Source organism: Girardinichthys multiradiatus, chromosome 9, assembly GCF_021462225.1.
Source record: "Girardinichthys multiradiatus isolate DD_20200921_A chromosome 9, DD_fGirMul_XY1, whole genome shotgun sequence".
NCBI classification, from domain to species: Eukaryota; Metazoa; Chordata; class Actinopteri; order Cyprinodontiformes; family Goodeidae; genus Girardinichthys; species Girardinichthys multiradiatus.
The window spans coordinates 38,329,385-38,342,091 of record NC_061802.1 but is presented as its reverse complement, the minus strand read 5'-3'; the positions used below and the strand labels follow the sequence as shown (position 1 = coordinate 38,342,091).

General features: G+C 41.0%; 1 protein-coding gene and 1 long non-coding RNA gene across 7 annotated transcripts in view; one reads left to right on the top strand and one right to left on the bottom strand.

The window, feature by feature from the left end:
- Nucleotides 1-4,391: 4,391 nt before the first annotated feature.
- LOC124873879 lies at nucleotides 4,392-10,022 on the bottom strand. Of its 3 annotated transcripts, none has more exons than XR_007039654.1 (4): nucleotides 9,896-10,022; nucleotides 5,571-5,836; nucleotides 5,134-5,235; nucleotides 4,392-5,054 (listed from the first exon to the last, which is right to left on the bottom strand). It is a non-coding gene; the product is annotated as an uncharacterized LOC124873879 (long non-coding RNA). The 3 variants fall into 3 exon arrangements; XR_007039655.1 differs by lacking the exon at nucleotides 9,896-10,022 and adding an exon at nucleotides 9,648-9,774; XR_007039653.1 differs by lacking the exon at nucleotides 9,896-10,022 and adding an exon at nucleotides 9,493-9,603.
- cpeb2 (cytoplasmic polyadenylation element binding protein 2) overlaps nucleotides 8,997-12,707 on the top strand; it is a 25,785-nt gene continuing 22,074 nt past the window's right edge. For 3 of the 4 annotated variants that reach the window (XM_047374904.1, XM_047374903.1, XM_047374900.1), the window contains exon 1: nucleotides 8,998-10,507. In XM_047374904.1, the coding sequence (XP_047230860.1) occupies nucleotides 9,608-10,507 (900 nt within the window). In that variant the 5' untranslated portion in view covers nucleotides 8,998-9,607. Of the gene's footprint in view, nucleotides 10,508-12,707 lie in introns of all 4 variants that reach the window. The other variant, XM_047374902.1, reaches the window with a different exon arrangement.

The following is a 12,707-nucleotide window of genomic DNA, read 5'->3' as shown; positions in this document are numbered from 1 at the left end:
AGATTGAAAACAGGCTAACAAGCAATATATTTTTGGTTCATACCTACCAGGATGGGTGTGATATACCCCATCTCTCTGCTATAGTCTTTTACTTGGTACATTACAGTAGATCTTAGAAGAAATCGTACCGCAACTAAGCTCTTCTTCCTGCTGTCTCGATCTTTTACCCACAGCTTTCCTTAAGAAAGCTTTGCCTGTAATAACATCTGATTTAACACAAATAATAAACACGTCCCTTTTGTCAAGTGTTTTCCCCCAGGCCCTAAAAACAGCAATTATCAAACCTCTAGTGAAAAAGAGTAACTTGGACAAGCTGCTACTGCAGAACTACAGGCCTATATCAAACCTCCCCTTCATCAGTAAGATTATTGAAAAACCTGTGTTTCAACAGTTAAACAACTTCCTAACAACAACCAACTGTTTTGATGTCTTCCAGTCAGGCTTCCTGCTCACCACAGTACAGAGACTGCTCTTGTCAAGGTGTTCAATGACATCCGCATAAATGCAGACTGTGGAAGAACCACAGTGCTGGTATTATTGGACCTTAGTGCAGCATTCGACACTGTTGATCACTCCATTTTATTAGAGCGCCTGGAAAACTGGGTCGGCCTTTATGGTACAGCACTCAACTGGTTTAAATCCTACTTGAAGGACAGGGACTTTTTTGTGTCAGTAGGTAACTTTACATCAGAGAGCACAAAAATCACATGTGGCGTTCCCCAAGGGTCCATCTTAGGGCCCATCCTATTCAATATCTACATGCTCCCCCTAACTCAGATTTTAATAAACAACAACGTAAGTTATCATAACTATGCAGATGACACACAGCTATACGTTACGATGTCACCAGGTGACCATGAACCCATTCAAGCGCTGGGTAAATGCTTAGAAGAAATCAATGCATGGATGGGCCAAACTTTGTAGGCGACTGTGGCTCAGTAGGAAGAGTAGTCGTCTTGCAATCAGAAGGTTATGGGTTCGATTCCAGCTACTTCCTGCCATATGTCAATGTGCCCCTGGGCAAGGCACTTAACCTCAAGTTGCCTACTGATCTGCGTATTGGTGTGTGATTGGGTGAATGTGGCTCTAGTGTAAAGCACTTTGAGTGGTCTGTATGACTGGAAAAGCGCTATATAAGTTCAGTCCATTTACCAAAGGAAGAGCATTTAAAAGTTAGCACACAGCTTCAGTTAATACAGCTAGAAACCACCAGTCAGGCTCAAAACCTGGGTGTAGTGATGGACTCAGACCTGAACCTTCAGAGGCACATAAAGGTAGTAACTAGGTTGGCCTTCTATCACCTAAAGAACATCTCCAGGATTAAAGGACTAATGTCTCAGCTGGACCTTGAAAAACTAATTCATGCATTAATCTTTAGTAGAATTGATTACTGCAACAGTGTCTTCACAGGTCTGCCTAAAAAGTCGATCAGACAGCTGCAGTTGATCCAGAACGCTGCTGCCCGTGTCCTCACTAGAACTAAGAAGGTGGAGCACATCACCCCGGTTCTAAAGTCCTTACACTGGCTCCCTGTAGCTCAGAGAATAGACTTTAAAATACTTCTGTTAGTCTATAAATCACTGAATGGCTTAGCACCAAAATACAGGTCCTTCTCAAAATATTAGCATATTGTGATAAAGTTCTTTATTTTCCATAATGTAATGATGAAAATTTAACATTCATATATTTTAGATTCATTGCACACTAACTGAAATATTTCAGGTCTTTTATTGTCTTAATACGGATGATTTTGGCATACAGCTCATGAAAACCCAAAATTCCTATCTCACAAAATTAGCATATTTCATCCGACCAATAAAAGAAAAGTGTTTTTAATACAAAAAACGTCAACCTTCAAATAATCATGTACAGTTATGCACTCAATACTTGGTCGGGAATCCTTTTTTGCAGAAATGACTGCTTCATTGCGGCGTGGCATGGAGGCAATCAACCTGTGGCACTGCTGAGGTCTTATGGAGGCCCAGGATGCTTCGATAGCGGCCTTTAGCTCATCCAGAGTGTTGGGTCTTGAGTCTCTCAACGTTCTCTTCACAATATCCCACAGATTCTCTATGGGGTTCAGGTCAGGAGAGTTGGCAAGCCAATTGAGCACAGTGATACCATGGTCAGTAAACCATTTACCAGTGGTTTTGGCACTGTGAGCAGGTGCCAGGTCGTGCTGAAAAATGAAATCTTCATCTCCATAAAGCTTTTCAGCAGATGGAAGCATGAAGTGCTCCAAAATCTCCTGATAGCTAGCTGCATTGACCCTGCCCTTGATAAAACACAGTGGACCAACACCAGCAGCTGACATGGCACCCCAGACCATCAATGACTGTGGGTACTTGACACTGGACTTCTGGCATTTTGGCATTTCCTTCTCCCCAGTCTTCCTCCAGACTTTGGCACCTTGATTTCCGAATGACATGCAGAATTTGCTTTCATCCGAAAAAAGTACTTTGGACCACTGAGCAACAGTCCAGTGCTGCTTCTCTGTAGCCCAGGTCAGGCGCTTCTGCCGCTGTTTCTGGTTCAAAAGTGGCTTGACCTGGGGAATGCGGCACCTGTAGCCCATTTCCTGCACACGCCTGTTTACGGTGCTCTGGATGTTTCTACTCCAGACTCAGTCCACTGCTTCCGCAGGTCCCTCAAGGTCTGGAATCGGCCCTTCTCCACAATCTTCCTCAGGGTTCGGTCACCTCTTCTCGTTGTGCAGCGTTTTCTGCCACACCTTTTCCTTCCCACAGACTTCCCACTGAGGTGCCTTGATACAGCACTCTGGGAACAGCCTATTCGTTCAGAAATTTATTTCTGTGTCTTACCCTCTTGCTTGAGGGTGTCAATAGTGGCCTTCTGGACAGCAGTCAGGTCGGCAGTCTTACCCATGATTGGGGTTTTGAGTGATGAACCAGGCTGGGAGTTTTAAAGGCCTCAGGAATCTTTTGCTGGTGTTTAGAGTTAACTCGTTGATTCAGATGATTAGGTTCATAGCTCGTTTAGAGACTCTTTTAATGATATGCTAATTTTGTGAGATAGGAATTTTGGGTTTTCATGAGCTGTATGCCAAAATCATCCGTATTAAGACAATAAAAGACCTGAAATATTTCAGTTAGTGTGCAATGAATCTAAAATATATGAATGTTAAATTTTCATCATGACATTATGGAAAATAATGAACTTTATCACAATATGCTAATATTTTGAGAAGGACCTGTACATTACAGACTTGTTGTCAGTGTATGAACCACCCAGACCTCTCAGGTCTTCTGGCTCAAATCTACTCTGCATACCCAGAACCAGAACCAAACATGGAGAAGCAGCTTTTAGTTCTTATGCTCCACTAATCTGGAATAAACTGCCAGAAAACTGTAAAAGCGCCGAAACCCTAAGTTGCTTTAAATCAAGATTAAAAACTTATTTGTTTAGAGTGGCCTTCGACTGTGCCATCTAGGCATGATTAGTTGCGTTTTCAGTCCAAATTTCCTTTCATTTTCTTGTCCATCATTCTATTCTCTTTATTTTATTTTATTTTACTTTTTTAAATGACCTCTGTTGTTTGATTTTATCATTTGATTTGTTTTTCTGTGTCTGTATCTGTGTTTATTTGCTTTGTGATTGTATTGTAATTGTATGTACAGGGCTTTGAGTGTCTCGTTGCTGAAAAGCGCTATATGAATAAACTTACCTTACCTTACCTTAGATCAGAGGTCTGGAAAGTATACCACAATAAGTCTGCCATTTTATGCAGGACATCTTTACCCAAAAAGACACAACACTCTTAGCTAATTGCCTAAATCCCTGTTGGACTAGAGTTGAATTATTTATTGTCAAACACACTTGAGGAGTGCAAACCAACTCCTAATTGCGGTTTGGCATAAATACAAACACAAATGCCCCATCTATCTGACCTGATTTCAATCATCGTATTCAGTTTTTTTTTCGAAAGTGTTTTTTTTTTTTTTTTTTTTATTAAACTGAAACAAAGTGCATCAAAGTACATGCAGTTGGTTGATACATTGATAGGCCGAAAACGGTGGGAGCTCTTAGTTTTGATACCCTCTTAAATAGGAACACATCCGATTAATGGAAAATCATCACATCTGTGTCTCTGGCTGATTGTTCGGTACATCTCTGAGTTTTCTCAGAGAACAGCCAAACTCTCGCATATCTAATATCTCTGTGGTCTCTAAGTGCATGTTGCTATCAAGGCCATAGGAAATAGGTGTGCACAGGGTGTTGCAGCACCCCCCTCATGGATGAGATAGCAAACATGTTCGAAATATGCAAACAAAAATAAAGATATATTCTTAGTGCAAAACCACAAAAAAGAACATATTTAAGGATGCAGAAATTTACTGTATTTTTTATGTTGGTATGTTGTTACTTTTGGCATTCCTTCCATACAAGGAGGCCAACTTCACAATTTGAAAACATTTGCTTCAGAAAATGCACAAATCTCTGTGCGGAAACTGAGATTTGTGCTTGCCAAAAAATGTCACGATTAAAATAATAAAAACGACAAAATTCAATATAATTCAAAAACACTTTATTAACCCCAAAAGGAAATGTAATGCTTGTAACTCTTGTAACTCTATTATACAAGTTTCTTTTACAGCTGTTGTAGATGATCATACGAGACTAATGGAGCCATATTTGGAAACTGTCTCTATGGTTTACTTTTTGTTTATGTACCTTTAATGATCCTGGTATAACACAAAAATAAGGAGTCATTTTTTTTACAATACAATAACTAAAGAGTTCTCAGAAAGGGGAAACACTCTTCTTAACAGTATACAGATGTATACTTGGTTTGTAATTTGCAATTTTAGACCTTAATTATCAGATTATGGGATATAGATAGTCTACAGACCCACAGAATTCTCTCAGAAAGCATGTTTGACCCACCTCAGCCTAATGACATATTCGTAACCGAGAGACGTCTGTGAGCAGAGAATGAATTAAAGGATGTGGAGCACACCCTGTCAATCCAAAAGCAGTCATCAGCACTGATGGATGGGATTGTCAGCCAGCTTATCAATGCCATCAGCCCAACCCTGCAAAACACACAGAGTTTGAGACAGAGCTTTTAGTCCAAACAGACTAATCAGGCATGCAAAAGGAGATGCAGATTACCTGTTGCTATGACGACTCCAGCCGAAGTGTGGTAGAGGCCTAAACAGAGCTGGCTTCAGGAGCATGTTGAAATTTGATATGGTTTGAAACGCCAGGTGTGTGCTGATAAGAGAGAGAGTTAAAACTTAACTTGATTGAAGTGAACGGGGCTGCTTTATTTTAATATTTCATAGGTTTATGGTTGAAAAATATGCACTAATGTCTAAATGTTCTACACTACATAATTAACTCTTTATAGACAATTAATTAGAAAGGTGACTAAAATAGGCAGAACTTTGCTGAAGAAGATTTTTTTTAATCATGTTTCTATTCATGCAAAGTAGCTTGGACTCAGAAATGGCACTTTTGCTACTCTTCAAGCTGTTACCTACCTCCATCTCACTCGTTTAGGCCAAACCCCCCCACCCTCCACCGACCCATCCCCAGCTCATCCTCACCGTCAGACAACAGCTGCTGGCTGCACTCAATGAACTCCCTTCAGCGCTTTACTGGGCATGGCTAATCACTGGTGCTCACCAGCAACTGCAACCACCACACCTGCCCCCACTCTCACTTGGGACTGTCCCATCTGGGACCCGATGATTGGGGTGTCTTCTTTCAACTCAAAAGAAGCTCAAGGGGCAGTGAGGAAGGGGAGAAGGTAAAATAAGACATCAGGGGTTGGAGATGAAGGGCAGTCACTAATGGATTTAATGTGTTCACACTGTGGGAAACCATCGACAGAACAGAATAACGATAGAGGAACGATCAATGATAATGTATTTCATTCAAAACCTTATCTCAGACTGTTATAACAATAAAACGCAATCATGGTATTTTGTCCAGAAACAGCTTTGACTGTAAAAACATTGAATGCTGATTGCAGTTTGTGCCTACAGATAAGCCAGCACTATTAGCTGGGACCAGATGGCAGACTGATAACACACATTGCTTTGCTGCTCCCATATCCACCCTCCTCATTAGGAACCACATTCACATGCAGGAATACCACAAGGGTATTTTCTTGGATTCTGTCTTAAAATAGGAAAGGACCCTAACTGATGATGTTCTTAAACAAACATTATGCCACGTTCACACAACAAAAAACAGGCATAAGAACCATAGACCTTTTTTTTTTTTTTTTTTGTCAAAACAAGCAATGTTGCCACCTGAGGAGACCAGTAGTGTGATTGGCCACACCACTGGTCTCCTCAAGTGGCAACTTGCTCCCCAGTGAAACAAATTTTATGTGCATGATAATTATTCATTAATAAGAAGTTATGACAGAATAATACATGTTTTAATGACTTGCAACATTTGTTTATTTAATGTACATTTTTGTGCTGTTTATAGTGCACCACTTTCAAATATCAGTCACTTATTATCTTCCATTATACGCCAAGAGAATTGAAGTTTGTATAAAACATGTGTCCAACGTGTATCAGTTGGACACATGTTTGAAAAAACATTTGCAGCTATAAAAAGAGCTGTAATTAAAGATTTTTTATTTTTTTTATTTTTTGCTGCTTGAATCTGAGCTTGGAATACATTTCAGGAGCACGTTGCCTAAAATAGATTAGTAAGTGTAAGCCTTTTTTTTTCTGTAGATACTACTTGAAAAGAAAAGGAAAAAGAGGTAATTTCTGTTAACATATTATATGCAAAATACATTTCTTCTAAGTTATATAAGGTTTTGGTGATCAAGCATAATTGAAATAAATTATTACATTTTCTTTTTACTTTTGCTTTTTCCTTCTATTTAATTGTAGAAGCTTAGATGAACTAATCTAAACTATGGTGGTGGGGTTGCTTGTCAGTCGATGGGAGATTCGTCTTCCCCTGACAAGAGCTGACATAGAAAACTATATTTAGAAGCTGCCGTCTGGTAATGTGACGCTGCCGCAGACGCACACACAATGGCTGTGGACTGAAAACTGATTGGCAGGAACTCTAGTAAATGTAGTCCTTTGATTTTAAGGATTATGGCGAGTAATTTAGGATAAAAGGGCATTTTAACCACATTAAAGATAGATTGTTAAATTAAATATAACATTTATATAAATTAGGTTTGCAAAGTGTGAATAAAATATTTTCTCATATAGTGTAACAACATACTTATGGAGGGACAATAGTGCCAAAATCAAATAAATAAATTAGCCATCACATATATATTGTTTTCGATACATATACATTATATAGTAAATTGATTAGGATAGGTGATAAATGCATAAAAAAATATATATCAATAGCCTATATATTTTTAATATGCTACTTTAGGAAATCAATAATGAAATAATTAAATTTGGATATTCCATACATTTTACATTTAAGATACAATAAAGTCATAAATAATTATATTTCTGTTAAATAATTTTATCGTCCTTGCTTTGCTGTGCAGCATATAATTTCAAGTACCAAGGTGTCCCATCTAAGGTTCCGTTCACACGGCAGGCAAATGTGGCCCAAACCTGATTTTTTTGGGGTCGGGTGATCAGGTCAGGCTGTTTATATCAAGTGGGAACGTTCAGATCTGGCCCGTATCTGACTTTTTCAAGTCTCATTTGAGCCACATTCATATGTGGTCCAGAATCCGACTCGTATCTGAGTTTTTGGAATGTGAATGTTCACACTGCACGTCTTGATGCTCAAATGTCATTTTTTTTCAGGAATCAGATTTTTTTGTGTGGTCGTTCCCATTATTTTGAAAATGTTGGGGCTACAAACTGACCCGCATGTGCATAAGAACAATACAAGCGTCGTCAAGGGCAGCACAACAGTAAACCCTAAAGCCTAATTGAATGGCTCATAGGAACCGTCTGGATGTGGGACGTAGTTTGTCTTGCAAAATTTATATACAACTGTTAAAACAGTGGACTTTAAAATGCTATCGAGGTTACCGAGCATGTGATGATCTGCCCCGGCTGCAGTCCAATACACTGGATTGCATCAAGTCTTTTGCCTGTGGAGTTAAGAGGAGAGGCGCTGACATATATGATCAAAAGTTGCCCTTGACATGATAAAGTTCTGACTCGGTCTCTGTAAAGTTGCTAATATAGGGATATTAGCCCCACCATTGCTGGCTGTGTCTCCGTATCCAAATAGTTTGTTGTGCTGAATTGGCAGTCAGACCTCCCTAAAACGGAAAAATAAAGAGTTTAATTCTCCTTTTAATGTGTTTCCCACACTGCACCTGTTGACACAATAAATGGCTTCTATTGTACACTTAAATCATAACACCTAATTCTTCATGTATACTGTTGTGCTGCGCTTGATGATGTACTTTTTGTTTATAATGACATTTTCAAAGTAACGGGAATGACCACACAAAAAAATAAGATTTCTGAAAAAATGGGATTTGAGTATTAAGACCTGCAGTGGGAACGTAGCCTAATAGACCCTAACTTCTGATTGGTAAACCTGCACAGTAAGTTAACTGCAGGCATGTCACCCTTAACAATAGTGGTTAGCCCCACCCACTGACTGATCCTGGTCCAAAAATGCTATAATTAAAAAAACAAATAAATAAATTATTTTTTGAATCTGTGATTAAATTATTGAAATTGCAATTAGATGTTAGGGTCACTGGAAAACAGGAACCAAAACATTTTTGTAATAAAATAAAAAAGACTAATAAATAATTTTACTTTTTTTATTTCCATATGTAATGATTAGACTACATTTGTAATAAGCTAATGGCATCTCAGTAATTACATATGGCTATGTATTTAATGTGTATATAATTGTTGAAAGACATATTTATTTTTGATTTGTGGCACTTTTGGCACTCCATAGTAATGAGCACGTAATACAGGCTCATTACTGCGTTCAACAGCAGAATGCATTTCTACAACCCAGTAATAATCAACAGTACAGTAAAATATGGTGCCTCGCCCTGCTCTAAGTTACTTTCGGGGGTGTAGTGAGGGCGTGTAGGCCTACTGCACTTTATGAATAATGAAAAAGTGACGTAAACAATGCGGCTGTCTTTGCGGCTCCAGGCTCGAGGCGGGCGCAAGGAGGCGTGATGCGGCCGTGACGTGGTTTGAGTCGGGGATCTTTAATCCTCTACCGCAGCAGCCCAGCCGGTCACCGGAGGAGGGGGGCAGCAAGGTTCGGACAGGAATGGACCGCGCAGGCTAGGCTACGCGTAACCAGGCCGAAACAGCTCGGTGTTTAGGTAGAAAATAAGAGATTACGTCGAGGACGAGGCGAGTATTTCTGCCCTAGGCCTGACCCCCTCCACCTCCAGCCAATTCACTTACTTGTCCCTGCTGGAAAGACCACACACAGATAAAAGGCTGGCTAAATACAGAGATCTTTTAAAGCGTTTTCGCTTGATTAAAACGCCGAATGTAGTATTAGTAGAATTAGTCGACGTACGGATACAGCGAATGCGCCCTGCCAGTTTCCTGAGAGTAATTTATTCCTCGGTTCGCCCTTCAGAAGCGGCGCCGCGTCCCCTCTTTTCCTGTCAGCTGCTGCGCATCAGCACAACATGCAGGATGAGCCTGTGGGGGTGACAGCCACGCAGTTACCTCCATCAGCCGAAGAGGACGACCGCAGCAGCAGCGCGGAAAGCAAATCTGCAAAGCAAGCCATCCAGACCGAGAGCCAGCTGAGCTCTTTCACGTCGGATTACAGCCGCCTAACCCAGAAGATCGCTTTCACCGAACGTTTCTGCCCGACGCAGTCCCCCTGTGACCTTCAGCACTGCCGAAGCATACATCAGCAGTTAGACTTTATCCCGGCAGAGTCGCTCCCACCCCAGGGACGTTTCAGTCACCTGCAGCCCTTCTGTAGAGCTGCTGACCCCCGCGGCTCTGCTGTGGAGGCGGCTGAGGCCGATGCTGCGACGCCATCGCCTTCCTCTGTAAATCTAAACAAGATCCAGATGGACTCCCCCATCGCACACCATTTAAATAACGGCAATGGCAGCAGTAGCAGCAGCAGCACCGGCAATATGTTGTCCGGGGGTCTGGGCGCCGCTTTCCCTAACCTCCCCACCCAGGAGATTCAGAGCGCCAGCGGCGGTCCGTCCTCGCCCTCCCTCTCCGGTTTCGGCACCCCTTGGTCCGTGCAGACCAGCTCCTCGCCCCCGCCTACAGTCAACTCCATCAACCCAATACACGCCATCAGCCAGATGCCCAACACGGACTCCGAGAACAGCTTCTACCCGGGCATCCCTTCCTCCATCAACCCGGCCTTTTTCCAGAGCTTTTCGCCGGTGTCGGCTAATCCGTGCGCCGGGATTAACGTGCAGGGCTTTAGCGGCCCTTTCTCGCCTCAGATGAGCGTGCCTCAGCAGCCGCAGAGCCGCAGGTCCCCGGTCAGTCCCCAGATGCACCCCCAGCAGGGCGCCTTCCTGCAGCAGAGGAACAATTACAACCAACACCAGGTGAGCTGCTGTACAGCATCCCATCACTTGAAAGTGTACCAGTATTTTAACCAGGATTTAATGAAAAATATACTTTAAAGACCCACTGGAACTAAAGTAAATTTATCATTTAAATTCAGAAATTGAGGACTTGTTAATTAAAATAATGGTTTAAGTTATGGGGAACACCTTGTGACAGCACAGAACTAAGACCTTAAAATGGGTTCAAATGTGTGTTTCTTGGGGAGTGAGGAACACTGGAACAAGTGAGCATCACTGAATCTTCCTGTTGTTCTCTCCTGAAAGCTGGCAGTGGGATGCAGTCACATGGTGCCGAACCATCGATGTCTTGTGGTTCACTCAGTGGGAATACAAAGGCTCGCAGGGTTCTGTGTTCTAAATGGGTGCTTATTTGGTTGAAATGAAAACAGCCAGTGTGACACACCCTGAGGAAAGACAGCAGAGGCTGACAGGAACGTTCCTGCTCTGCAGAAGGAAGCTTTAGGAGCTGGTAGCCTTCAGCTTCAGGTTTCTCATGTGATTTACACACTGGGTGTGTGCATGGGAGCATGGGTGTGACTGGGTGTGACTGTAGGGCTTCTGCAGTGTTGTTTCTTCACCCTTTAACCCTTTCCTTTGATTCTATTGTAAATATATTTGCATGAAAGCAACAAAGACACTCACTTGATCGTTGTAGGCCCCCTCACCCCACCCTGATCAAATACTAAAAAAAAATCAATAAATCAATCAGCCAATCAAAAAATACTTTAATAAAGTATGTTTGAATTGAATAGAAATTGCAAAAGAATGTTAGACTGTTAGAAAACATTTTTTACTAATTCTCTTCAAAGCCCATTCAAAATAAATAACATTGGTCTTTAACTTATAATAACTTATAATAATATTGGAGAGGAAAATGCTTAGATTTATTATGTGTTAATTCATTAGATCATTAGTAGTCATTTATTTTATGTTTAATGAAGCCTTAAGCAGCCTTTATGTGCAATCAATCATTGGTTATATTAGAACCAGAGACGATGTCAGGATCCAGCATGTTACATGACAGAGATCTGGTTTCTTTAAAAGGATAAAACAGAGTAACTTTGCTGGAGTATGTTTGACTGACTGTTATCTGCTGACGTCTCCTTCTCAATGAGGCAGCCTGACTAAACTCCTGCCATGCTCTAACAGCTTTTTTTTGTACATCCTCTGACTAATTTTTTAACACCTCACTCAAACAGAAAACAGCTAGCTTTGGCTATTCTTCCCTTAGTAACAACTTAAACCATTGCAGCGATTTGCTGTCAACAATGACCTGTGAGCACTTTGGCATGGTGTGTTTACTCAACAAGGGGAAAAATCCGATTTTTCTACTTCCGCCCTGCTGATCATTGATCAGGGCCAAATGAATGTCCGATTTTGGTCACCAGACTATTTCCTGATACGTCTTCTCTGTTTCTCATGTTCTGCTAAGACAGAAGATGTATGATATACAAGCAACCAAAATCTGATTAGAATTTTTTTTTTAAGTTTAAGGACTGGTTAGATTCCAAAAGCACACATTTAAACATTAATTGATTTTTTTGATTAATTGCTCTTATTTGTTTTCATTCATTTGTAATAACATATTCCTCACCCTGACACACAGGGTGGTTATATTACACTAAACAACTTCTGACATTCTCTGCAATGCTTCTTTGCTTCATAAAAAGAAATAATAGCACAGTAACACCACCTCCACTCATTTCCATCAGTTAGCAGTTGGAGTACACATCAGAAACACCTATTTGTGTTTTTGAGCAAATCCATTTTTAGTTTTTATCTTGTTGGATCTTTTTATCAGATTAGGAAGTTGCTCAGAAAACATTTAGGTTTGGTAGCCCAGGAAAGCCTGAAGCCTCTTCATATGATTTCCGCATGGGATTGCCAAAAAGGTTCAGTGGATGATGCCTGAGCAGGAGGCACAAGGTCCAGGTGGAGAGAGTGTCTAAGTTACAGTGGTGGTGTCACAGGGCACGGGATGCTTAGTATTAGTCTTTAAGCTCTAAATCTTCTTATCTACCCACCCATTACAGGAGCAGATAAAGTTCGGCAGTGGCTGACGAGGGGAAATAAGGGATAACATTGAATGGAATATTATTATTTTCTTACACAGATGCTCATGCACCGCTTATTTATGTATTATGATCTTTGTCAACCTGTGCGTGCCCTCTCCTTGTTG